At 50.8% G+C, this 27,361-nt stretch overlaps 1 protein-coding gene across 3 annotated transcripts; it reads right to left on the bottom strand.

The window, feature by feature from the left end:
• Positions 1-196: 196 nt before the first annotated feature.
• Positions 197-26,979, bottom strand: RPP40 (ribonuclease P/MRP subunit p40). Of its 3 annotated transcripts, XM_043908624.1 has the most exons (9): positions 26,910-26,979; positions 23,181-23,261; positions 7,530-7,674; positions 6,237-6,305; positions 5,467-5,562; positions 4,466-4,591; positions 2,075-2,273; positions 1,824-1,958; positions 197-729 (listed from the first exon to the last, which is right to left on the bottom strand). In XM_043908624.1, exons 3-9 carry the CDS (start codon positions 7,645-7,647, stop codon positions 531-533), a joined length of 942 nt encoding a protein of 313 aa, XP_043764559.1. In that variant the 5' UTR covers positions 7,648-7,674; positions 23,181-23,261; positions 26,910-26,979; the 3' UTR covers positions 197-530. The 3 variants fall into 3 exon arrangements, with proteins under 3 accessions (XP_043764559.1, XP_043764557.1, XP_043764560.1); XM_043908622.1 differs by lacking the exons at positions 23,181-23,261; positions 26,910-26,979 and adding an exon at positions 9,488-9,666; XM_043908625.1 differs by lacking the exons at positions 23,181-23,261; positions 26,910-26,979 and adding an exon at positions 8,835-9,110.
• Between the last annotated feature and the right edge of the window lie 382 nt (positions 26,980-27,361).

The raw sequence follows: 27,361 nt of genomic DNA, 5'->3' as shown, positions 1-27,361 counted from the left end.
CCAGCTTGTTCTTTAACAATGTACAGTATCTCAACTTCCCTCCTGACCCAGAAGCAGGAACCAGCTGGCCTGAGGCCCACTCCTGAACCCACAAGCAGGCTGACTTCAGTGGCTTATGCTCCCTCAGAGGACTGATGAGGGACCCAGGCGAGGTAACACATGAACAGCCCTTAAGGCAGGAACTGGCTCTGCGAAGTGTGATGTAAGGGTTGTCTCTTATCATGATGTGAAAAAGGGACAGTCACAGCGCGCGTCTTACCCAACGGCCCCAAACCCGGGTCCCTGGCCATCCTGGCCCGAGTCCCCAGGAGTCGCCCACCCCACAGGCTCACGCGGACAAGGAGACACCAGCTACGCGCCTCTGCCGGACAGCAAGCCCGGCTGCGGGCAGAGGAGGGCCCGAGTCCAGAGCAGATGCTGGGGGCGCTGATCTGAGCAACGTCATCCAAGTCTGAGTGAACACAGTCCTCACGCCGCCACGAAAGATGACAGACAAACATCAATGAACGTGATTTTAAATTCTGTGCTTATCACGGTGGACAGTCGTCGTTTGCCCCCACAGCCATCTGAAGCCAGTAGTCCCGATTGTTAAAGATCACAAAGTTGTATAAATGTTCTCCTCCTTTCTGAAAACCGTGTTCATTTTCTCTCCAGGAAACAGGGCTGTCTGCAAAGCCTTGAACGGACAGCGTCACCCACGGGGCCAACTTTGGTTCGTCAAAGTAGCGACTGAAAAAGACAGACACTTCTTAACAAACAGGGAGACTCAGGGATGGTCACATTTATCTTCTTGTTTGCTATTCAGGATAAGTGGTATTTCTGATGCTCCTATGAAGCTTCCACCTAAGCTTTTATTCATAAAAATTAGAAGACAAATTCAACTCCCGGTGCTATGCTGTGAGTTCAGTAAAAGCTCATCACTATGCAACACACAGGACAAACCTCACTGGTTCCTACCTTACTGTGGAAGCACATATGATTCAAAGAATAAAAGAAACCTCCACAAACTGTGTTAAGAGCACTTTCCCCCCTTTAAGAGTCCTGCTTTCAGGGGTTCTGTGAACTGAAACACTGCAGAGTATCGGGTTTCTCTTTTAAAATTCATCAAAATTTTGAAACTTCAACCTTCTTACTGAGGAAAATCAAAGCACAAAGCAATAAATGTGAAAAAGGGATGCTGGATTTAAAAAGGAAAAACCTCAACAGTTACAGCTTTGACATTTTCCAAGTGACGACTTCGAAGGTGCCAGGCTCACTCTAGGGTCTTCTCAGTATGGGACCGGGGTGGCCTGACGCGTGTTTACATAACGCCTCCCTGCTTTACACTACACAGCCTGGGGCATGTCACTCGTGTCCGGGGCTCTCGGATGTTAGTGCTAGGCTGGATCTTAGACACGATGTGGATTCAGAGGTGGTCAACTCCTATTCCCACCCATTTCAAAAAGTGAAGCATTTGGCAGAACTCCAACACGTAAAACAGGTCAGAATGTGTTCCGTGGAGCTCCGCTGTCTTCTTAGGTGATCCTGTAACTCTGGCTGCGCTGAAACGGTCCGGGCAAGGCAGGGCAAGAAGAGCAAGCAGTTTGTTCTCAAGAAGCCCAGTTCGCTCTGCTCTCCTTCCGAAAGGACAAGGATGCGGCAACATTGCCAGGGAGAACTCATTACGTCATGTAAGATGATGATGTCACTGCACGGGAACCCACGCAAGAGGGGAAAAAGCACACGTGTGCGGGGGCGCTGTGGGCCCTGCATCCCGAGCGCTGCCCCCAGAACAACACGGAGGTGCAGGCAGCAAGACAGAACGAGCAAAAAGGCACTCTCACCACAGCCGTTCCAACAGGACACATATCCTCTCCGGGAGGATGAACCCCGTGACGGTGCACAAGGACGCCTGGGCCACCACGGTGCTTGGCTGAGGACAGCAGTAGGTTGACACGAAATTATAAGGCTCATTGTTTCTATAAGAAAAAAAAAAAAGAAAACGCCTCTATATCCACCACTTTCGGAGTAGTAAACCCGTTAGAAAGGAGAAGCCAGCCCCTGCCCGCCGGGACCCGGGAGCCCTGGTACGCACAGGTCTGCGTGACTGAAGACGGCGCCCAGCCAGGCGAAGAGCTCGCGGGCACTGCAGGCCGCCTCCGGCTCGCCCCCGAGCCGGCCACTCCGCAGCACCGGGCACCGCAGGTCCCGCCTCGTGCTCAGCGCTATTTTTGGCTGATGCTCCTGAATTCCGTAACCGGAAAAGTATGACATCATCATGGATCCTTCTGCACCTTCAGAGACACCAAATAAGGCTGCTTCAAGAGTGTGAACACGCTCAGCGGGTCCGTGAGCCCACCCCGTTTCTGCCTGAGGGTTTTGGGAAGCAGGGAGGGGTGAAGTCAGACCAGGGGGGCGCTGTACAAAGCTTTATTCAAAGTAAAACCATTTAAGTTGCTTCCAGCTCCTAGAGCCAAAGTTATGTCAACATTCGTCTTCCTGGAAAATCTGAATGCTTTCAGATTCAACCCACACTACTCTCATCATCTGCTTCACTAAGCAACTTTCAAGCTAGTAAGTAAAACCCAAAGCATTGTTTACGTGTCAATAAAATTAGTGAACTCTACACACACAGAGAAAGGAGCGTGTCTGCACACTCTTGAAGAAGGAAACAGAGGAGGAGCTGAGTGGCAGAACCTCAGTCCAGCTTGTCTTCGAAAGCCAGGAAGATCCAGTGGGTCCTGAAGGATCTTCCAGTGGCCTTGGAAGACAGAGACAGCGACCCCCTGGAGCAGCGGGCAGGCTTGCTAACACTCCAGCGTATTACAAAGAATACCTCTGAACCGCTTCCCTCCCTCCAGGGCAGAGATCAGCAGGCTCACTGCCCAGGATGAAAGGTCTGCGCTGCTGAGGCTCCAGGCTGCCCTTGGGTAAGGCTGCCCCCGCCTGCACCAGCGTCCCCGGCCGGAGCGGCCCCCTGCAGGAACCAGGACCTGTGAACTGGTGCCGACGCTGATGCCCTGGCCGCTGCGACTGCTGGGAGTAAGTCGGTCCTCTGCTGCTGACCCGGGCGTCTTGGGTCTCCTGCCAGTGCCCAAGATACGGTGCGGGCTGACTTCGTAGCTTGCAAGCAGGGCCAAAACCTCAGACCTTCCACAGGTCCCAACAAGCCCCTGAAATACCCAGGAGCCTTAGAACACAGAGCTCTCCAGAACCCAAGGCACAGGAGGCCCTCCACAGACCCCAGGCCACTGAGATGCCAGGCTCTCGGCCCCGGGGCCACACCACACACAAGCTGCACCGAGGTGCTGCAGACCCCGGTTCACGCGGGCAGCCCTGCCGGACCCGGGGACATGACCTTCCAGGAAGAGCAGACAGGGGCCTGCTTCCAAAACGGACCCAGGGCTTCCCTCTTCTCCGAGAGAGAACCGCAGCACGGTAACTACAGGATCTGATGCCTTATAACCCTGGTCTGGACCAAAGACAATGCTTCGAAAAGGACTGAAGTACATGGCAGTTGTAAACAGATCAGAATGTATGGTGAACAATGTATTGTTCCAATCACATAGAAGTTACAACAAACTTAATCTGACATTTAATGACATGCCTGATTCTGACCCTGCAATGATGAAGAAGCACTTTGTACATCACTAGAATTGTTATTTTAAAACATTCCGGCCAAGGCTGCCGGAGCTGAGCCGGAGGAAGGAAGGAGAGCAAGGGGAAAGGTCAGCTGCTACGAGACCATCCTCGAGAGCCCTGGATGGACGCGTAACCTGGGGAGACGGAGGCAGACGGCTGGATGATCCTGAACTATGCGGATGCCGGGGGACCGAGCAGCTTCCGTAACAAAGCCTACAGGCTCCCTGCTGTCCCAAAGTAGTGTCCCTACCAAACCTTCGGTTAGGTTGAAATGGCACAAAGTGAAGAAGCAACACCTTAAGACACACCTTGCTGACAGATGCGTGATATACATCAAGATAAAGCACAGATGCCCACAGACCCAGCTGGAGCTCTGACAGCGTGGGGCTAAGATGCTGAGTGCAGTTTTGGGGGAGGGAGCCTGGGGGTGCCCTCTTGCTCCTGGGGTGCCCTCCACCTCCACGGAAGCTGGCTGCAAGACACATGCTAAGCACTACTTTTTTTTTGGTAAAACTTAAGTAACGTAAGGGTTTCCCTGCTGGCTCAGACAGTAAAAAATCTTCAACGAGGGAGGCTTAGGTTCTATCCCTGGGTCAGGAAGATCCCCTGGAGAAGGGAATGGCTACCCACTCCAGTGTTCCGGCCTGGAGAATCCCATGGAAAGAGCAGCCTGGCGGGCTATGGTCTGTGGGTGGCAAGGAGGAGGCAGACACCTATATCCATGTAGGTAAGCAGCATCCCTCACCAGCGGGCTGAATCACCAGGCCATCCTCACTACGCCCCTGCAACTAACAGCGAGATTTCAGCACCACTCTATCGTTATTACACAATTTATTTTTCATACCTGTTTGATGCCATGCCAAAAGGAAATCAAACTTCAACGGCTTCTTTTCTCTGAAGGCCCAAGACACTCTTTTATACTTCTTAGACTCCAGGTTAGAGGATAAATCCATCAGATCAATGGAAACAACTTTAAAAAATGGAGAGGAGTAAATAGTTCATTCATACACACACAGCTTGTGCTGTGCAATACATGCTGGATTACAAACATGAGGAGTTCAGGAAAATTCATGGATGAAAAAAGTCACTTTGTCTTCCTTGCCCTCCCTTTGGTTTACCAAATCAAAACTCTGCTTTTGATGGGCATTTCAGGAATTGAGCTAATTACAACAGGTGTTTAAAATTCACACTTTCCCAGTCAAAGACCACGGGCAGAGATCATCTCTAATCAAGGTGTGCCGGTGGCAGCCACGACCACTGACTTTCAAGCAGACCGTCAGCAGAGCTACACCTCCTCAGGCATGGGTGAATTTCTACCAGGATCGTAACACTTGGGGAAATTAAAGGAAATTCTTTACTAAGACCAAGTTGGAGCAGTTAAAAATCTGTATATGTAGAATGGGTAAACAACAAGGCCTACTGTATAGCACAGGCAACTACAGCCAATATCCTGTGATAAACCATCACGGAAAAGAACACGGAAAGCAACGTGTATACATGTATAACCGAGTTACTCCGCTGTACCGCAGTAATTAACACAACCCTGCATATCAACCACGCCTCAATGCAAGATTTAAAAAAAGGACAAGCTGGGTTCATTACTTTGAACTTGCGACCCAAAACATACGTATCTAACAGACCAGGTCCAAGTCTACGACCTTCATGAGATGCAGTTGCTAAAATCACCTGGCTGCATAGCAGGATCTCGTTCTCTCTGATAAGGAATTTTACAGACAGACAAAGCCACACTGCTTCTACACAAAGAGAAGAGAAGCAGTTCAAAGGTGTAAATCTGAATTGACTGCTACCTTTTGTGAGAAACTGATGGAGAGAGCCCATACTTACTGAATCTCATGGTCTTCCTGCCAGAATACTGAGACGGACGACCCTGAAGTCCAGTTTCTTCATAAGTGTCTTTATCCAGTGATAAAATTAATTTCCCTATAAATCAAATAATAATACCCATAAAGAGACATTAAATATATAACGTGTTCTCATGTTTTCAGTGTTAAAAAATAAAATAAAAATATAACACGTTCTCTAAGAGAAAGCAAGGCAAAGTGAGCAGTTAAATACCAGTGCACATAAAGATCTTTTTATAATACAAGTATATATATTATTTATCCATATATATCTTACTTATAAACAAGAGTATTATTTACAATTACATGTACAAACACATTATTTATTACAGTGAAACTAGAAATTATCTAACTTTTTATTAAAGAAAGAATAAACAAATTATGGTACACTCCTTTGGGATATTTTCAAGACATTAAACATAGTAAATTAAAACTGTATGCACTGATATGGAAAGATGTCTAGGATATAGAGCTTCGGGAAAAAAGAAAATTGAGAAACAATAGAGTGTGACATAATATATGTCTTTTTTTAAAAAAAAGAACAACCTGTATGTGTGATTTTAAATTCATAGAACGTGTCTAGAAGAATAAACACCTACCTGCTAATAAGAGTGCCTGCTAAGAATGGGAATGAGTTTGGGGGGAGCTGGATGAAAGGGTGGACCGTCACTTTACTCACACCTGTATGATTTGACTTTTTCTTTTTTACAGTATGCATTTCCTTAAGAACAAAGGAAAAATGAGTGTGCTTACCATTTGGCAGCAGGGCAACAGTATTATCCTCATCAATATTTGTGTTGTATGTCAGCGCATAGCATGAACCTGAAAGACAGCCCAGAGGAGAAATAAAGGGAAAAAACAAAACCACACCTGCAAAAAGTCAGTGGATGAGTTTGACATGATAACCATCTTCCGGGTTATGGGTTCCGCTCACTCAGTAACCCTAAACTGGCCATGGTGAAGGTGGAAGACATGCAAGGCCAGGCCCAGCTCATCCACATCCCCACCCAGGTCCTGTCTGTGCAAGCTGACTACCACCGCGCAGCAAGCGCGTGCACCTCTGCGGACGCTGCAGAGAGGCGCAGAGTGGAAGAGCAGGTGAGGCACACCAGCGAGGCCGAAGACTCAAACCTGCCAAGAACTTCTGTGAAGTCAAGAGAGCGGCTCGATCTCCCTGAGCCTCAATCTCCTCACCTGTAAAATGGGGCTGCAGGCCCATTTCACAGTGTTTTGCTGGGGTTACCTCGAGTCACCCATGGAAAAGTGCCTGCCATGCCCAGGGCCTCCATCGTTAGCAATTAGAGCATCGAACTTTTTTTTTTTTTGCTGCACCACATAGTTTGTGTCATCCTAGTTACCCGACCAAGGATTGAATCCAGGCCTTGGGCAGTGAAAGCCTGGAGTCCTAACCACTGGACCGCCAGGGAACTCCTCAGTATCTAATTTCAAAACTGACGAAAGGAATCATGTCGGTGAGACCAAAGACAAGAGGCCAGTGGCTCCTGTGCAGTGATGCCTGCAGTGAGGACGGATCCTTAAAGACACTGGAATGGTTTCAAACGAGTGGCTCCCAGGAAGTAACTGGAACAAGCCAGTCAACCCAGCAGACACAGGTGGACTGAGGGCCGCAGGGTCCAAGCAGAAGACGCGGGGCCCCCGTCAGCACCTGGCCCTGCAGAAGGCAGCGTGGCCGCATCAGGAGACCCCGTGCTGAGACGGCTGTTGTGGGCGCTGCGTGGAGCACAGTGCTCCTTGCAGCCATGCACTGCATCTGAACACAGTGCCGCAAAGCTTCTCCTCTCCACAAGCCGTGTGTGACAACACCCCCAAGGGATGCGTGTGGACCCGTGGAATCAGAAACCCAACCAGAGGGCGCGCGGAGCAGGCTGAGCTGCTGAGGGGCGGAGGGCGGGCTGCACACGCCTGACCTCACAGACGAGCTCCATCGGTCTGATTCGAACAAGGCAGGAGCCCTGGAATTGCGATGTGACCTCCCTGACCTTCCGCATCCCACCACGTTCACAGACACTACATGGTTTTTCTTACCTTTCTTGACAAAAGTATTGATGAATTCGTGTGTGATTAACTCATAAAGAGGTAAATCCTTCACAAAGTAATAGGGTCCGAATTCCATGACCAGATCTTTCAGTTCTTTTGATAGCATCCCACATTCAGGAATCAGAAAGGAAACCTATTGGAATATACAATATAAAAAACTTACTTTTTAAATTAATAACAGAAACATGGTTGACTTACATTATTATACTAGTTCCATGTGTATAGCATGTAATTCAGTATTTTTGCTGATTATACTCCATTATAGGTTTAAACAAGTTTTATTTTCATGCAGATCAACACCCAGGATTTAGTGATGCAACAACATAATTAAGGCTACTAACCATTCCTCCACAGCTCTCAACAAAACTCTGAAATTAATTTACTAATCTCAGGAAAAGAGAAATCCAACAATTCGAGTTTTCCATTTCTGAATTCAAGTGTACAGTATAGGAAAATTGAATGAAAAAAATAATTTTAATGGGAAACTCTTGCTTGAGTTTTATCTTTTGAAAATAAGCAATATATTTGATGTCCTGTTCCTGTCACTACATTAATTAATTTTTAGGGAAACAGAGTACAAATGATGGCTTCCCTGGTGTCTCAGTGGTAAAGAATCTGCCTGCCAATGCAAGAGACGTGGGTTCAATCCTTGGGTCAGGAAGATCCCCTGGAAAAGTAAATGGCAACCCACTCCAGTATTCTTGCCTAGAAAATCCCATGGACAGAAGGAGCCTGATGGGCTATAGTCCATGGGGTCACAGAGTCAGACACGACTTAGGGACTCAACAGCAAGTACAAGTGAATATCCCCAGATCTGTGTATCCTGGTACCAGGCTGGAATCAGAGGAACTGTCCCTTAGGGTGTAAGGAATTTAGGGACACTGGGTGTTCCCACTGTCCTGACAGAAAAGCTCTGCACGTGGGCCGGGGCAGACACTGTGCACCTCCCAGACGTCTGTCTGTGATGAGCTCTCCACCCAGAGCAGAGACGTTCAACCTGACAGGTTTCAAGCGGTGCCCGGCTGCTCCACACCTTGAAAAAGGCCACTCTCCCAAAGCGGGGACACCACTGTCCCCGAGGGACCGGGGTCGCCACTTGTGTCTGAGACACTGGCCAGTGAGGCCTGAGTTGAGATTAGGCTGATCAACTTAAAGTGTGAGAGGCTTCACGGACTTCCATTTTAAGTTCTAGTCTGGAGACCTCCCCACTTGCACGGGTCGGTGAAGCCTTCCCAGCAGACACCGCCCGGGAATCGGGGGTGTCTCCTCCTCTCAGCAGGTCCAGTAACTAACCCCACTGACGTCTCAGCCGCCACAGCCGCGAAAAGGGCCCCGGGGCGGGCGACGCTTCCAGAAAACACCAGCAAACATCGCTGTGTGCAAGGCCACCGAGGCGAATTTCTGCCAAAAGGTGCCCAAATACCGCCCTGGCGCTCTGGCTGGACAAGGCGGAAGGCAGCGGATAGAAGGAAGACCTCAGGGATCAAACCAACGCTCGTAAGCGATTCAGAGGAGCAAGCAGCTCCCGGGCGGGACCGGGCTCGACGCTTCGGAGAAACACGCGAGCGCGTGGCGGGCGCAGGAAGCCAGCGGCGGGGAAGCAGGACGGCCGCCCCGCCCATCCTGGCCCCGCCCCATCTCCCGGCACCGCCCCCAGGACGCAGCCCGCCTGGGGCGGGGCCAACCAGAGAACCCATGAACCCTGCCCCGCCCCCCGACGTCGGGGCACCGCCCCCGCACCGGTGCACCCTGGGGCTTGTGGTCCTGAAGCGAGTCAACACACGAGCCTGGAGCCACGGAGACTACAGCTCCCAGCATGCCGAGCGAGGGCCCCGCCCCTCCGCGCGACGAAGGCGGGCCCCCGGAGCAAAGCCCGGCTCTCCCTCAGCCTCCGGCGCCCGCGGGAGGGAGGGTGCGCGATTCGCGGACCCAGGGCCAGGACTCACCCTGTAATTGTGATAGTGCGTCTCCACGAGATGCCGGTGGCGCGACTTGTCATGGCCGAAGTTGGACTTCTCGCAGACCAGCAGGTGCCGGGGCACCTCTCGCAGCCGGCGCAGCGTGGCCATGCTCTCCCCGCGCAGACCCTGCTGGCTCGGCTGGCCCCGCCCCCTTCCCGCGGGCGTGCGCAGTGAACGCAGGGCGCACGTGCGGAGGCGGCCCGGGTAGGGGCGGGGCTAGCTCCGGGGGCGGGGCTAGGCCCCCGGAACCTCAGCCGAAGCTCTCTGATGAATACTGGAAAGGCGCGCTGCCCGGAGTGAATTCTATGGCCAGACTCCGTCCTCTGGGCCCCAGGTTGCCCTTTTCCAAACTGTCAAGGAGGTTTCTGTTTAATACTTTCAATAGGACTCCTTCGGAACCACTTTTAAGATCCTTTTAAAAATATCCTTTTGGGGAATGCTCTAGCCATCCAGGGGTTTGTATTCGGTGCTTACAGTGCTGGAGCCGGGATTCAATCCCTGGTTGGGGAAATGAAGATCCCACAAGCCGGCGCAACCAAAAAAAAGAAAAAAAAAAAGAAAGAAAAATAGCCTTTTGGAACCGCTTTTAATAATTTGTTGCTATTGGAAGTTATAGTGATAATTCGTTTTTCCATCTAATCTTTCTGACCAATTCCAAGTACTGTCCTACTACACACTTCTCAAACTGGAGTCTACACAGCCCAATTCTATGCAGAGAGGATGCAAAACAACAATATTTGTGGCACAACTTTATGGAGCATCAATTTTACTATAAGATTTGGAAGAACAGAAGTTAAATAATTTAGAAGATGCATGGATGCGTGTGTACTCAGTCGTGTCCAACTCTCTTGTGACCCCATGGACTATATAGCCTGCCAGGCTCCTCTGTCCGTGGGATTTCCCAGTCAAGAATACTGGAGTGGGTAGCCATTGCCTTCTCCAGGGGATCTTCCTGACTCAGAGATCGAAACCACATATCTTGAATTGTAGACGGATTCTTTACCACTAAGCCAATTTAGAAGATGTGTAAGTCTGGGCTTCCCAAGTGGTGCTCGTGGGAAAGAATCCTCCTAGTAATGCAGGAGACACGAGAGACGAGGGTTCTATCCCCTAAAGGAGGAAATGGCAACCCACGCCAGTCACATGTGTAAATCTAATCTAAAACTAAGACAGACTGGACAGTTTTTCATCATTACTCCTGTGCCTCAAATGTCAGATTTTCTCTGCAAATATTCTAAAGGACACCAATTTTCTATTATTTTAAATAGGAAGAATGACAAAGGAATAGCAAGTTGATCAAAAAACTACCGATTTCCTAAATCACAACAAGGCACTTAGATACAACTTAAAAATGCCGTATTAGAATGTGAGATGCTTAAGGCATCGTTTCATGGGCACCACACATATCAGTAGCAGTGGCCGCTCTTAGACCTGCAGTGTCAGAGGTGGACCTCTCCTTGGCTGGTACTCCAAAGCTCTGCAAAGTGACTGTTGCGATTCTGACGGTCTACCAGTAACATGTGAAAGCAACATGAAGCTTTTCTAACAAGCCACTTAGGTTAAAATGTTGTATTAACTTTTGAAGGCTCCCTGTAACTTCTGTATGTGTAAACTTCAGCTTTTCTCTACAATACTTCATCAAATTGGGTCTGTAGCCCCTCCCCAGTGTCTCCAGCCTACAACCACCGCCTTCCTCTCTTTCGACTCACTGCCAGTCCCAGCCTCCCGACTGTCTTGCCCTCCTAGAGTCAGCATCCAGACTGATCTCTTGAATATATGAACAACATGACATGTGTCCAGGGCCCAGCATCTACACCTGTCTGCACCACACACCGATTAACAGTAAAGAGACGCTTCTTTATGACTTGCTGGGTTCTGGGCACATAGTAAATACGTGTGAATGATTCTCCAACCACTTACTGCCCCTGGAGGACAAGGGGCATACTCTATTCACATCTCCAGTTCTCACGCCATTCAAGCACACAGTAGCTGCCCCATAAATACATTTGTTTAACAAATACTTCTTACCCATATTTCCATACCCAGATCCTAACATTCCATCAGGAGTCAAAACATTAACGCCTTGGATAAATGAACTTGCACGTGAATAGAGGACTGGCCCGGGGAGGGGCTGGTCCAGTTTAAGGTGGGTTTGCGGCAAGACAGCAGGTGGTCAGCCCGAAGGCCTCGCTCCCCGTCTGCTCTCCAGCTTGTGAGGAGGGCAGAGGGGCCACCGCCCTCCTGTTGGGCCTGGATCAGGCTCCCCCTGAAGCTGGGGCTCTGGCCCTTGTGGGCTCAGGCCTGGAGGGCACAGCGCCTCGGGCTGAACGGGGCTCCGTCCAGGCTCAGCGATTCCAGCACTCTGGACAGCTCCGTTTCCCTCCAGGTGTCGGGGGTAGAGTCTGGGATCAGGACCCTGTCCCGCGTGTGCAGAGAAGGACTCGGGGGCCTGCAGACAAGCCGACTCACAAGGAGCTCTGAAGAGTGCTGCCCACCATGGCTGGCGGTCTCACCTCTCCCACGACTGGACTGTCGAGAGACACGGGGTCACCAACCAGAGGCCACAACCTGAGCCTGGGAGGCTGCAGAGCCTGAGGTTTAGGGCACAAGCTCACGGGCCGGGGAAGGATGCAGCTGTGGGTGGGAGGGCTGAGGGCGGGGGCTTCACGTGGGCGATGCAGCCCTCCAGCTGGGCTGTCCTGCGGCCCAGGAGCCCAGGTGGTCATCACTTGGTCAGACTCAGGCCATCAGTGAGTCCGGGACTGCACCCACGTGCAGCCCATGCAGAGCACTGACTCAGCCTGCTGGTCCTTGTGGCTGGGGGGTGTCTCCTTTGGTTTCTGTTTGTCTGAGAAAGTATTTGTCCCTTCACTTTTGAAGGATAATTTCACTGGATTCTAAGTTGAAGAGATTTTTCAATTTTGCTTACATGATTTGTGAGACATCAGATTAAATTTTATCCCTGTCCCTCTAGGGGGAAGGTGTTTATTTTCTCTGCTTTCTTCAAGCTTTTCTTTGTCCCTGATTTTTCTGCAGTTAGAATATAATACGTCTTAGTGTAGGGTTTTTTGTTTTTTTTTTGTATTTGCCTGCATAGTGCTCTCTGAGATTCTTGGATCTGTGGTTTGGAGCTTATCATTAATTGGGGGAAATTCTCAGCTATTATTACTTCAAATATTTCTTCCATTCCTTTCTCTTTTCCTTCTGGTAGTGCTATTATTTGTATGTTACACCTTTTGTAGTTGTCTCACAGTTACATTATTTTTTATTTCAGGCATTCCTTTGGACTCTTTCTTGGTTTCCATCTCTGCTTATATTACCCACCTGTTCTCACAAGTGGGCTTCCCTGATAGCTCAGTTGGTGAAGAATCTGCCTGCAATGTAGGAGACCCCGGTTTGATTCCTGGGTCGGGAAGATCCCCTGGAGAAGGGATAGGCTACCCACTGCAGTATTCTTGGGCTTCCCTTGTGGCTTAGCTGGTAAAGAATCCGCCTGGAATGCGGGAGACCTGGGTTCAATCCCTGGGTTGGGAAGATTCCCCTGGAGAAAGGAACAGCTACCCACTCCAGTATTCTGGCCTGCATAGTCCATGGGGTTGCAGAGTCAGTGGCGACTGAGCGAGTTCTCTCAAGTCGTCCACTTTCTCCATTAGGGCCCTTAGCATGTTAATCATAGTTATTTTAATTCCTGGTCCAATAATGCTGCAATTTCCACCATATCTGAGTCTGGTTCTGATGCTTGCTCTGTCTTTTCAAGCTGTGTTTTTTCCCTTTGTAGTACATTTTGTAACTTTTTGTTGCAAGACGGGACACAATGTCCTGGGTATAAGTAAATATGCTTTTAGTGCGAGGCTTGTTTGTATGGCTGGAAGTTAAGCTGTGTTTGCTCTCTGCTGTAGCAGGAGGTGTGGGAGGCTGGAATTCCCCGTGTCCTTGTCTTCCCGTCCCTCATGCTCTCCGGGTTCTGCTAGAGTTTTTCTCTAGATAAGGCTCTCGGTTCTTCCCACTGTCACCTGTGCTTGACGCGGTGCCCTTCGATGTGGTGGTGAAACGTGTTAGATCTCTCAGTGGGGCTGTGCCCGGGTCTGTGAGGTGATCCACCCCACCCCCGTCCCCACTCAGGTGAGACCGGGGGGCCAGGAGGGGCTGCAGCCGGGTACTTGCCCTCCCTCAGGACTGTGCTACTGCTAAGTCACTTCAGTCGTGTCCGACTCTGTGCAACCCCATCCCTGGGATTCTCCAGGCAAGAACACTGGAGCGGGTTGCCATTTCCTTCTCCAATGCATAAAAGTGAAAAGTGAAAGTGAAGTCGCCCAGTCATGTCTGACTCTTCGCGACCCCATGGACTGCAGCCTACCAGGCTCCTCTGTCCATGGGATTTTCAGGCAAGAATACTGGAGTGGGGTGCCATTGCCTTCAGGAATGTGAGGCTCTGCTTATTCCCAAGGAGGCGAGGCTCCGGTGAAAGTTTCCTTGTGGAAGGGCTTTTGTGAAGAACAGAACGCTCTGGGCATATTTCCAAAGACTACTTCTTCCTTCTCCTGTGGAAAGCAGGAGAGGTTTTCTCTGATGTTCATCCTGAACACCTGGGGGCTCCTGAGAGTAGCTCACGGAAGTGTGGGCTCCTTAGATAAGGCTGGTGTGTGCATGCGTGCTGTCATTTCCGACTCTTTGCGACCCCACGGACTGTGCCCGCCAGCCTCCTCTGTCTGTGGGATGTCCCAGGCAAGAATACTGGAGAGGGCTGCCATTTCCTCTTCCAGGGGGTCTTCCTCACCCAGGGATCAAACCTACGTCTCCAGCACTGGCAGGTGGCTTCTTTACCACTAGCGCCACCTGGGGGCCAGGAAGTGAACACAGCTTCTAGGACGTGGGGTTATTATTTTTGAAAAAATACTAAAAAATGAAATAGTTCAGGGAGTTGAAGCTGGGTTTAAAAAAGAGAGAGAGAAGCTGTGAGCTCAGGGCAGAATCAAGACTGGAAACCAGGCCAGTGAAATTCACTCCTGCACCCTTTTCCCTGGGTGTGCCTCACTGCAGGTCCAGACCCAGAACGCCATCTGGGGTTTCGGTCACTGGGTCTTAAACCCTGGGGTCAGGGGTGGGGAAGACGATTCAAAGAGTGAAAAGGATGGACCAGCTCTAAAGTTTTCCTCCAGTTCAGTAACCACCGTCTGTCTGCCTGCCATGTATGCAGAGCCTGGCTATGAATACAAGCTTAGAGAAAAGAGAGAACCCCTATCCCAGTGGGGCACAGAGGCTGGAAACCACTCACCATCAGTGTCAAGTAGAACAGAGGTACAGGTGAGCACAGATACAGGTGAGCGCAGATATAGGTGTGTGCAGGTACAGGTGAGCATAGGTACAGGTGTGTGCAGGTACAGGTGAGCGCAGATACAGGTGAGCGCTGGTACAGGTGAGCACAGATACAGGTGAGCGCAGGTACAGGTGTGTGCAGGTACAGGTGAGCGCTGGTACAGGTGAGCGCAGGTACAGGTGTGCGCAGATACAGGTGTGTGCAGGTACAGGTGAGCGCTGGTACAGGTGAGCACAGATACAGGTGTGTGCAGGTACAGGTGTGTGCAGGTACAGGTGAGCGCTGGTACAGGTGAGCGCGGGTACGGTGAGTGCAGGTACAGGTGAGCATAGGTACAGGTGAGCGCAGATACAGGTGAGCACAGGTACAGGTGAGCACAGATACAGGTGTGTGCAGGTACAGGTGAGCATAGGTACAGGTGAGCGCAGGTACAGGTGAGCGCAGGTACAGGTGTGTGCAGGTACAGGTGAGCATAGGTACAGGTGAGCGCAGGTACAGGTGAGCATAGGTACAGGTGAGCGCAGATACAGGTGAGCGCAGGTACAGGTGAGCGCAGATACAGGTGAGCACAGATACAGGTGAGCGCAGGTACAGGTGAGCGCAGGTACAGGTGTGTGCAGGTACAGGTGAGCGCAGATACAGGTGAGCGCAGGTACAGGTGAGCGCAGGTACAGGTGAGCACAGATACAGGTGAGTGCGGGTACAGGTGAGCGCGGGTACAGGTGAGTGCGGGTACAGGTGAGCGCAGATACAGGTGAGCGCAGATACAGGTGAGCATGGGTACAGGTGAGCATAGGTACAGGTGAGCGCAGATACAGGTGAGCGCTGGTACAGGTGAGCACAGATACAGGTGAGTGCAGGTACAGGTGAGCGCAGGTACAGATGTGTGCAGGTACAGGTGAGCGCAGGTACATGTGAGCACAGGAAGAGAAAGTGCTGAATCCTAACCACTAGACCACCAGGGGACTCCCGAATCATTTTCAATCAGGCTAAACAGCTGAAACAGCCCGCAGGCCTAAGATCAGGAGTTCTAAGCGGGGCAGTCTGGTTCCAGAGGAGCCGGGGTGAAGGCATGTTCCAAAGTCACGGTCCGAAGGCAAGCAGTGCCAGCCAGATCGGCTCGATCTCAAATCAGACCAAAGCGCCAAATGAGTCCTCGCACACTGAACAAGACCTTTACCAGAAAGAGCAAAGCTTTAGCAAACATCCTGGCTAAAACCTGGAGAGCTTTAAAACGCGGAGGAGATGGGCCTCAGGAGAAAGACGCACCTTCAAAATCCAGGGTCCTCGAGAAAAGCCGTGAGTGACGATGAGCTCGGGGTGGAAACTGCACCTGTCTGCTCAGCGGCCGGGGGTCTTCTCTGGACCCCGGATGGGCCACCCAAATGTTGACCAAAAGTGATAAGACTGCCAGGTATTTCCCAGCAAAGACGGGTCTACTCAGCATCGGCAGAAAATTGCAACTGCAGGTTTCAAGCCTGGCGGCCATGCGCAAGCCCCTGCAGGCAGGGAAAGCAGCTTTTGTAGAGGGGAGAGGAAGGTGGGCGGGCTTAGTACACAGAGCCCCAGCTTCTCATTGGCTGGTCCTCACCAGACTGTCCGCGCAGTCCACGTGTCCGCTGTGGCCTTGCAGGGGTGAGGGCTCCCCCTGCTGGCCGGCCGACTCTGTGTAACTGAGGTTTCCGTTCGTGGATAACCCATATATTGTGTTTATCCCCAGGTCAACTGGTGGCCATCAGGGTTGCTTCCACCGCGGGGCTACCATGAACGGTGCTGCTTGGACATTCCCGTGCGGGGTTCTGTGTGGACACGGGTTCCCTTCTCTTGGGTGTCCGGTTATCTCTCAGTAAGACTAGTGAATAAGCTCATACATTTGCAGTTTTTCCTTCATTAGGCTTCATCCTCCCAATCTACTCTTCAACCTAACACTAGAGTCTTGTAATTTACTAAAAAAAAAATTTTGGGGGGGCCACGCTGCAAGGCATGTGGGATTTACTTCCTCAGCCAGAAATTGAACCCAGACCCTGGAATTGGGAGTGAGGAGTCTTAACCCCTGGACCACTAGGGAAGTCCTAGAGTCTTTCAAAAATGTAAATCTTTCAAGTGTGTAAATCAGATCATGCTGAGCCTGTATTTAAAATCTTTCCATAACTTCTCGCTGCTTTGGAAAAAGAAAACCCCAGCAAAAACCTCAATGGGGCCTACCACTCCAACCTCACTGCTCAGGGTAGGCCTGGGTGGTTTTGCGAACACCCCTGGAGATGTTTCCCCACCTTGATTTTAGGTGAATTGAGGCTCGAGGCTCGGGCCCCCAGCATGTGCGGTTGCCATCAGTGCTTCTGTCTCCCGGCCCTCTGCTCTGGAGCTCAGACAGGAGGGGCCAGGCCGCCGCCTCCCCGGGGGGTCCTGCCTGAAAGCCCGGCCTGCTAAGAGCTGAAAGGGGTCTCGGGGAGAGTCCCGTCCGTGATCCCCTGGGAGCGGGGTCTGCTGGGCACGCAGGGCCTGGAGCTGAGTGGACAAGGCTCCGTAGGGTGTGTTTGTGTTAGGGGAAGCACACCAACTGAAACCATCCACTCTGGCCAGACACCAGAGTAATCATTTGTACAAGTTGTTTTACGACAGGAGGTCCTGGTCAGGAACACAGAACTAATAAGCCTCCACCAAATGGAAGAGTTCGGGAAAGGTCAAAAGGAGACTCCACATGTCTGACCACCTCCCAGAATCCTTCTCACTGGCATCTATCTTGGCTGAACAAGGCTTGCACCACCAGGAAGGACTCTGAGTCAGAATGATTGGCTAAAGACCCCCCGGAAACTAATCCCATCACCATAAAACCCAAGACTGTGAGTCACGTGGCAGAGCTGTTCTCCTGGGTCCCCTTCCCCTCCTCTCCACCCCGGTGCCCTTTCCAATAAAATCTCTTGCTTTGTCAGCACATGTGTCTCCTCGGACAATTCATTTCCGAGTGTTAGACAAGAGCCCAGGTTCGGGCCCTGGAAGGGGTCCCCCTTCCTGCAACATTTCTGTTTTCTGAAACAAAAGTATCACCTACCATATCTATCAAGAAATGCCGCAACCATCAGGGGTTTCTGGTCTCCAAGTGTGAATGAGGGCCCCCAAACTGTGATCTGGCGGCTGCTGCCACCCCCCACCCCTCCCACCCCCCCACCCCCACCGCAAGGAGATTGCTGAGGAGCTGGGAGAATGCATGAAGGGGCCGCCGGCCACATCTCCCCATCCTTAAGGTGTTCAGGAAGCAGGATTTGGCCCTAGATAGCTGAGGTGCCTGACGTTCCATGAGCCCAGAGGCTTGCATCGTCCCATACACAGGACACTAAATCCCTTAATTTGATATCTGATCATTGATGTTCAGACTGCCTGCTCCCTTTGTTGCAAACTTGTATATAGCCTGACTCCCCTTCCAACCTCCTCGGAGCAGTTTTCTCAGAGATACTGAGATGCTGTCTCCTGAGCTTGGAGTCCTAAACAGTCCCACCAAATAACTCTCTCCTTTCGGGTTGTGACTATATTTTTTTAGTCAACCAGTTTGAATAAAACCATTGAAAGAAAAACAGAATTTGAGGACAAACTGATTGAATCCAACCCTTTTCATCAGCAGAAGGGGAAACCGAGCCCAAGGCAACCCAACCTCTCGCTGCTCCCAGCGGGAGCCAGGAAGCTGCTCCCACCCACGCGGGGGCCCAGTGCATGGCAGCCTCCCAGGACGGACGCCTTGGGCCAGGCCGGGCAGTCAGCCCAGCAAGGAACTCTGAGGCCGGAGAAAGAAAGATAGTGCTAAGTCGTGTCTGACTCTTGCGACCCATGGGCTGTGGCCCGCCAAGTTCCTCTGTCCATGGGATTCTCCAGGCAAGAGCACTGGAGTGGGTTGCCATATCCTTCTCCAGAGGATCTTCCCGACCCAGGGATCACACCCAAGTCGCCAGCATTGCAGGCAGATTCTTTACCAGCTGAGCTACCCAGGAAGCCCCCAGGAAGCCCCCGGAGGCAGGAGAGGGAGCAGTTAAAAGACAGATGGACAGACGCTCCAGACGCTCCAGAGAAAGTCAGACGCAAGCGTTCCCGCTGAGGTGGAAACAGACCTGGGCTGCCCATCGGGGCCGGGGGGCGGGCCGGGGACGGGGCAGAGGTGCGGGAGAGCACTCTCTCGCCGAGGACTTGCCCCAGGCGCGGGCAGGACGTGCCGCCCCCAGACTGTCAGCACGCAGTGGCCACGTGACCAGGCTGAAGGGAAGCTGGGGGAGGGGTCCCAGGAATGAAGTCGATGGAGAAGCAACAGAGAGGGGACGCCCGAGAGAGTCCAGGGGGGGCTCTGCCGACCCAGCCTGGGAGCAGCAGCTGCTGGGATCCGGCTGGCACTTTTCAAGCCGATTAAGGAGCTGCGTTGCCGCCGGAAGGGAGCCTGCCTGTCTCTGCTGAGTCCGGGCTCAGACGGGAACCTCTGGGGACAGAACTGAAGGCTCTAATCCATGCCCTCAGAGTTAAAAATAAAAAGTAGCAGGCTGCTATGCCTGCGATTTTAGACTTCCGCGGGGTGTGGGTGTGGGGGAGCCGCGCTGTTTCCACCGCAGCACACTTTTCTTTCCCTTTGTGTTGCCTCCGCACGAGGCCCCCTGTCCCGAAGTTATCCATCGGCCGACCCGTCTGCCAGAAGTAAGTGACACTGGGCGTGACATTGCTGCTTTCCGAAACAGAGAAGCCCAGATCCCTCTGGCTGAGAGCCCTGGTTTCTCTTCTTAAGCCTGAAACGGCCTTAAGACAATTACGTCTTAACTGAACACAGTTGAAGGGAGAAAAGGCTATAGGATAAAGCAGAGAACAGAGCCAGGCCACCCCTGCTGGTCACTCTGTGATCCAGAGACCAAACCGCTGTCTGCCAGCTGCTGACGTTCCGCCCAGTTTGTTTGGCATCATGTAGATGTTTGCTCAGAAAACAGAGCCCACTTTCCTTGGAGCCTGAGATCAGACAGGAGGTCAGGAAGGAGATGAAATCTGAGCATTCCACGCCAGCCTTCTCGCCTCCCACAACATGAAAGCCAGGGATGCTTTGTCCGCCTTTCTATACAAACTGGGTAGCAGCCAGTTTGTCACTGGATAGAGTTTATGAAAACACACATCTCAATTCAATGTAGTCCTTATAAACATAGGGTCCCCAGGTGGCCTGGCCTGGCCTCACCTTCTAAGAAGTAAGAGCCTAACGTAAAAGTGCTTAAAACTCAACATCCAGAAAACTAAGATCCTGGCATCTGGCCCCATCACCTCGTGGCAAGAGATGGAGAAAAACGTGAAAACGGACAGGTTTTATTTTCTTGGGCTCCAAAATCAATGCAGATGGTGACTGCAACCATGAAATTAAAAGACGCTTACTCCTTGGAAGAAAAGCTACAACAAAGGTAGACAGAATATTAAAAAGCAGAGATGTCATTTTGCCGACAAAGGTCCGTCTAGTCAAGGCTATGGTTTTTCCAGTAGTCATATATGGATGTGAGAGTTGGACCATAAAGAAGGCTGAGCGCCAAAGAATTGATGCTTTTGAACTGTGGTGTTGATGAAGACTCTTGAGAGTCCGTTGGACTGCAAGGAGATCCAACCAGTCAATCCTAAAGGAAAACAATCCTGAATATTCACTGGAAGTACTTATGCTGAAGCTGAAGCTCCAATACTTTGGCCTTCTGATGTGAAGAACTGACTCATTTGTAAAGACCTTGATGCTGGGAAAGATTGAGGGTGGGAGGAAAAGGGGGCGACAGAAGACAAGGTGGTTGGATGGCATCACTGACTCAATGGACATGAGTTTGAGCAAACTCTGGGAGATACTGAAGGCCAGGAAACCTAGCATGCTGCAATCCATGGGGCTGCAGAGTCAGACACAACTGGGCGACTGAACACCACCACCATAAAACTAGGATTGAAAGCAGTCCAAATTGGGAGAAAAACTTAAAGAGGAAATCTTTTTTTTTCTTAAAACCCAGGAAGACATCTATGAGAAGCTGCGTTTCTTCATTTCTCTGGCCCCGCATCCCCCACAGCCTGTATCACAGCCTGCAGAGGGGAGGTCCCGGTGGCACTGAGTCAGTGATAGTCCTACAGCTAAACCGCAGGCTCCGACACAGGCGCGCACTTCCCTGCTTCAGTAACCGTCCTCCTCCAACGATTTCAGCGGTGAGGAACTGGTGGTCTGTCCACCTCTAGTGTCCATCAGAGGATGCGCAGATAAACTGTGGCATAAACACACATTGGAATATTATGCAGCCTTTAAAAGGAAGGACATTCTGACATGGGCTACAGCGTGGATGAACGTTGAAGATGTTATGCTGAGTGAAATAAGCCCTTCATAGCATGATTCCACTTATATGGAGCACCGAGATTCATCGGATTCATGGATGCAGAAGGTAGAATGGCTGTTGTCAGGGGCTGGGGAGCAGGCGGAAAGAGGAGTGACTGTTTCATGAATGAAGAGTTTCAGTTTGGAAAGATGAAAAGAGTCCAGCTGGTCACGGTTCACAGCACTGTGGGTGTTCTTGATGCCACTGAACTGCACGCTTTAGAGAGGCTAAGATGGCAAGTTCATTCATGTAAGTCTTCTTTTATCATCATTTTTGTAAAGAAAAAAATTTGGACATGTATAAAATGTCCAGTATTGTTGGGCTTCCCTGGTAGCTCAGCTGGTAAAGAATCTGCCTGCAATTCGGGAGACCTGGGTTTGATCCCCATGGAGAAGGGAGAGGCAATACACTCCAGTATTCTGGCCTAGAGAATCCCATGGACTGTATAGTCCATGGGGTCACAAAGAGTTGGACATGACTGAACGCCTTTCACTTTCAATGTTGTAAACCAATGCTATCGCAATACAATTTTTTTAGACAACAACAACAACAACAAAGTAATAAAATTATAAAGGAAAAAATTGGTGGCTGAAAGCCACACTTTATGACCATTTCTCATACCTGTCAAGTTTGGTCAATTTCAGCTCCTATCACACCGCAGCACTCGCCCCCGCCGCTGCCCCCTGAGAGAGGCATTTCCTAGGCAGGTTGATAAGAAGCCTAGGGGTCCCCAAGGAGAGAGGGGTCTGGAATTCTCAAGGAGGAAGAAAGGACAAACTTTTTTTTCCTCTACATTCCTTAGGATTATATAACAATAATGTATCCTGCCTGAGGACAGTCTCTGGATTAAACCTTCTGGCTAATCCTGTTATTTTAAAATGTAAATTATGGGAGTAGGTCTGGTGAGGTCTTTACAATCTCCAGACATTCTTTGGATTCATTGGAGAGCATATAACTCCATTGCTAACACTAGCAGGCAGGGTACTCTGTCTACCCCCTTTTGATGTCTATGTCAGAAGCTTTCTCTATCTCCTTTATACTTTAACAACACTTTATTACACAAAAGTTCTGAGCGATCAAGCCTTGTCTCTGGCCCAGGATTGAATTCTCCTGCGGAGGCCAAGAACCCTGGCGTCTTTGCGTGATTCAGCAACAAGCTTTCACCCTGGGCAGGCAGGCTCCGAGAACAGGCTGCAAGCAGCTCGCAGGAGCCAGGGGAGGCAAGAAGGACCCTGCCCTCCATTAACAGGGCTCTGTGCTCTGTCCACTGGTTCCTACTCTGATCACAAAGGTACAGACCCAGAGAAAGTGAAAGCGAAAGTTGCTCAGTCGTGACTGACTCTTTGCGACCCCAGGGACCATGCAGTCCATGGAATTCGGTTTCTTCCAGCAGAAACAACTTCCAGAAAATTTAAAGAGCTGCTGCCTGGGACTTCCTTGGTGGTCCAGTGGCTGAGACTCAATGCAGGGAGCCAGGGTTTGATCCCTGGTTAGGGAACTAGATTATACTTTGGCCTCCTGATGCAAATAGCTGACTCATTGGAAAAGACCCTGATACTGGGGAAAGAGTGAAGGCAGGAGGAAAAGAGGGTGACAGAGGATGAGATGGTTGGATGGCATCACCACCTCAATGGACAGGAACTTGGGCAAACTCCGGGAGATGGTGAAGGACAGGGAAGCCTGGTGTGCTGCAGTCCACAGGGTCTCGAAGAGTCAGACAAGACTTGGCGACTGAACAACTATAACCAAAGATTAACAACTAAAGAGTTTGTATGCTGCTACTAAAGATCCCAGCCGCCCCAATGAAGATGGAAGATCTTGAGTGTAGCAACTACAAGCCGGTGCAGCCAAATAAATTTTTTAAAAATCTTAAAAAAAAGAACTGGTGCTTGTTTTTAGATTCTGTATTTTTTCCTCCTCTAAGTTTTTTTTTCCCCTTTAGGGAGTCAGACATTAAAGGATTAAAACATTCAAAGAAACCATATATACAAAGCAATCAAAAAGTCACAGCACATACCTTGGCAGGGGTGCAGGCTCAGAAGAGGCCTGAGAAGACCTTAAGTTTACCCCTCTGGTTGACCTCCAGCACAGAGATGCCCTACAAGAATAATTAAAAAGATTTTTTAAAACCATTTTTAAAAATTGAAGTATAGTTGATTTACAATGCTCTGTTAGTTTCGGATGTACAGCGAAATGACTCAGATCTACCTGTTCTTTTTCAGACTCTTTTCCGTTATAGATTATTTCTGTTGAATGTAGTTCCCTGTGGTATTGTTCATCTGTTTGATACACAGTGGCCCCCACACGTGACATCATACACAGGCTGTTTGGAAAATTCAGATTTACTGAGAAATGCAGATCTCTCAAACCTGGCGGTCTGTCATGACCCGCTACCAAAAGTGCCATGCGCTGCACTGCTGACCCCATCAGAGAAGCCTGTCCGTGCTGGGACGCTGTCGGTCCCACAGTAGATGCAGGCATTTCAAATTACCATTTTTCCTTCAAAGTTCAGATTTCAGGAATTGGCAACACATTCTTTCAGTTGCTTCCCTTGAAGTCAGAGATTTGCTTGAGTAATTTTAAAGAAAATGTCTACACCACACCCAAATGTGAATGTCCATGGTTCATTCATCCTTCTTTTAAGTAAAAATGGTGTTTCATGAAAAAAAAAAAAAGGTTCTGACTCAGCTCACAACAATCTCCTGGGTGCCCTTCCCCAGAGCAGTCATCGCATGTCAGGAGTAGAAGGGCTTTATGCGTGTGGCCCATTTTGTCACGTAGGATATTAAGGTCAGGGACTCAGTGTTGAGACTTAATAGAATGTATAATGTTTAATGGTTTATTCAGGATATTCTTAAATGACGTGGGCACAGTTTTACTCACCACTGCTTCTGTGCAGTGCAGATGTCTGCAAAGTGGAAAAGGCAAGTGATGTCTTAATTTTACTCTGAAAATGGTTTTGACATAACATCCCAGGAGCCGAACGCTCAGTGACCCTGCTGTCCAGCGGGCGGTAACTGAGGGCCTGGCACATGCTTTAACCCAAAGGGGCAACTCCAGCGCCCCCAGCCTCCCTGCACCTCCCCATTTATCCTCGTCCCAACGTTGGCACCAAAGAGGTCGGGGGGGGGGAGACCCAGGGCCTCTGCCTGACGCCCTCCTTGTCTTCGTACATTAGGCTCCAATGCAGTTATGACTCCTTTTCGAAAAATCCTTGTTTACTTATTTGGCTGCATGGGGTCTTGGCTGCAGCTCGAGGGATGTAGCTCCCTGACCAGTGTCCAGCATGGGGTCCCTGCACTGGAGCCTGAGATCTCAGCCCCTGGGCCACCAGGGAAGCCCGATGACTCCTCTATGGTCCAGTTTCCCAAGGTCCAGGTCTGCCTCCGAGTTCATGCCCCTGGAGAGTTCGACCGGGCTCTCTGCCTGGAGGGCGGAGGAGGCTGGAGTCCAGCGAGCAGCCTGGAGCCACACTTCTCGGCCCCGTGGGGTCACCCCTGGAAACAGGTCCCACACGAATGGCCTCACATGCTGGAGCTCTCTGCCCAGACCCACAGCTTGCAGCCCTCCGTGGGGACGCAGTCTAAGGACCCTGCCTTTAGTTTACACCCTACACTCAGCCCTGTTCCCCCAGCCCAGCCCTGGGGCCAGGGAGAGTCGGCCTGGACAAGGTCCTGCCCCAGCCTGGACCCCCTCTGGCCTCGCCCTGTTCTGTTTCTGGGCCTTGCCGGGGCTCTGAGTAGCTCAGCTTCCAGGCATCCCTGGGCGGGGGACGCATGGACACCCCGGGTCCGAGCTGTGGCCTCCTCTGGGGACCCTGAGCTGTCTGCCTCCAGCTGTGACCTTCTCCTCTCTCTGTCTCAGTCCGTTGCTGTTATCATTCTTTTCTTTTAAAAAAATGTTTATTTATTGGCTGTGCTGGGTCTTCTATGCTCAGTTCAGTTCAGTTCAGTCGCTCAGTCGTGTCCGACTCTTTGCGACCCCATGGACCGCAGCACACCAGGCCTCCCTGTCCATCACCAACTCCCAGACTTTACTCAAACTCATGTCCATTGAGTCAGTGATGCCATCCAACCATCTCATCCTCTGTCGTCCCCTTCTCCTCCTGCCCTCAATCTTTCCCAGCATCAGGGTCTTTTCCAATGAGCTGGCTCTTCTCATCAGGTGGCCAAAGTATTGGAGTTTCAGCTTCAGCATCAGTTCTTCCAATGAATACTCAGGACTAATTTCCAACACCACAGTTCAAAAGCATCACTGCTTCTATGCTGCAGGGGCTTTTTCTAGGTGTAGCCAGTGGGGGTTACTCTCTAGTTGCGGGGCACAGGCTTCTCCCTCGGTGGCTTCTCTTGCTGCGGAGCACGCGCTCTAGGGCTGGGGGCCTCAGCAGCTGTGGTTCCAGGCTCCAGAGCACAGGCTCAGTGGTTGTGGCTCGCAGGCTTAGTTGCTCCATGGCACGTGGGATCTTCCCAGACCAGGGATCAAACCCGTGTCTCTTACATCGGCAGATGGATTCTTTACTGCCTGAGCCACCAGGGAAGCCCTGTTATTACTCTTGTTTTATCTGTGTTATACTTCGTTTTACAGTTCCGTGTCTCTGCACGATTTGAGTATATCAAATTGCTTTAATGTCTGCTGTCTGTTTTCCTTTTTCTTCTACTTTAACTTCTTTTAGGTTTATTCAAGGTAAAAATTCCTGCTTCCACTGTGTTTTCCTTGACTTTCCATTAACTGTTTTTCATTGGGAAAGTAACAACAGCCCGTGACGGAGGTAGGACCCGACGAGAGGCGAGAGCATCCTTTGTAGCTCAGTTGGTAAAGAATCTGCCTGCAGTGCAGGAGACCCAGGTTCGATCCCTGGGTGGGGAAGATCCCCTGGAGGAGGAAATGGCAGCCCACTCCAGTATCCTTGCCTGCACAATCCCATGGACAGAGGAGTCTGGAGGGCTGCAGTCCACGGGGTCGCAAAGAGTTGGACACGACTGAGCGACTGACACTTCCTTTCACTTCACTTCACTGGCCCCCTAACCCCTGTCTGCCAAGGCACAGGTGTTATTGATCCCTTCCTTCTAGAAATCGTCTGTGCATGTAACAAGCAGACTCCTCCCCTTGCACTGAACCAAGAGAAGCTTGCTATTCTCACAGCTCTGAACCTGCCTGTGTTTCTTCTTAACTCTGGATCTCAGGGATTATTTCATGTGAGTGCGTGCTTAAGAGTTACCTCAACACTTGCGAGGACTGCACCCATGACATAAATTACAAATGGACACAGTGTTTTGAATCTGTTCCGCTTGTATAGGACAGTAAGATGTTTCTGGTGTGTTTTCCTGTTACAAACAGGACTTCAGTGAAATAGGCACAAACGTGTGACAGCATGGCATCAAGCTCCGGGAACAGAGCTCTGAGGTTCTCGGCATGTCTTCTGCATTTACAGGAACGACGCAGACAAAGGAAGTGCTACTGATGATTCGTAGCAAGTGATCTGTGTTGAGGAAGCTTAACTATCAAAATCATGGACTCATATAATTATTAAATATTACGTAGTATGAAGGTTTAAAGTTTGTATGAATTAGTATGTTCATGCTTGGCTATAGGGATGTTGCAGGAATAAATTGACTTTCGCACATTTACCATCTCAGGAGAAGCCTACATAGATCACAGTGTAAGCAGACACTCTAAGCCTCATTTTTCCCTTTGAAAAAGATCCCATGTCCCCATCTTCCACTTTGCTCTAGGCTTGGGCTCCTACCTCCCGACCCTGGGCCTCTGGTCTTCCTCTGTTGACAAGCAGGTGTTTGCCCCTTGGCCGTGTTATCTCTTGGCCCACACGCGGGGGAGGTCCACGCCGGACCCCGGGACGTCCGAGTCTGGAGGGAACGAGGAAAGGTAAACAGTTTCTGCAGCAGAAACAGGAGGCCAGGCCGGCGCCCGGGGTCATAAACTCGGCCCAGCCCGCGCCTCCCAGCCCCTCACCCCTCACCCCACACGAGGCCTGGTTCGCTGTTTACTGTCCTGACTTCACAGGGCAGCGAGCATCGATCCCCGAGGAACGCAAACTTGGGAGTACAACAGTCTGCTCCCGGGAGGAAGACGCACCTCAAACCACCCGTGGTGTCTCCCCAGGTCACGCGCAGCACGTCGTGTGGGCTCCGTTCTCCGGCGCAGCCGCCGTTTCCAGAACTGCGCGTGACGTCTACACCG

Source organism: Cervus elaphus, chromosome 7 (genome assembly GCF_910594005.1).
Source record: "Cervus elaphus chromosome 7, mCerEla1.1, whole genome shotgun sequence".
NCBI classification, from domain to species: Eukaryota; Metazoa; Chordata; class Mammalia; order Artiodactyla; family Cervidae; genus Cervus; species Cervus elaphus.
Note: the sequence above shows the minus strand (reverse complement) of the source record. Positions and strands in the feature narration are given on the sequence as shown.

Coding starts and splice junctions, on each gene's coding strand:
- RPP40 (XM_043908622.1), bottom strand. CDS start 9,610: ATGGCCACGCTGCGCCGGCTGCGAGAGGTGCCCCGGCACCTGCTGGTC. Junction 5,563..6,236: donor TGTTGCCCTGCTGCCAAATG/GTAAGCACACTC, acceptor TTTGATTTATAG/GGAAATTAATTTTATCACTG. Junction 4,592..5,466: donor CAGGAAGACCATGAGATTCA/GTAAGTATGGGC, acceptor CATTTTTTAAAG/TTGTTTCCATTGATCTGATG.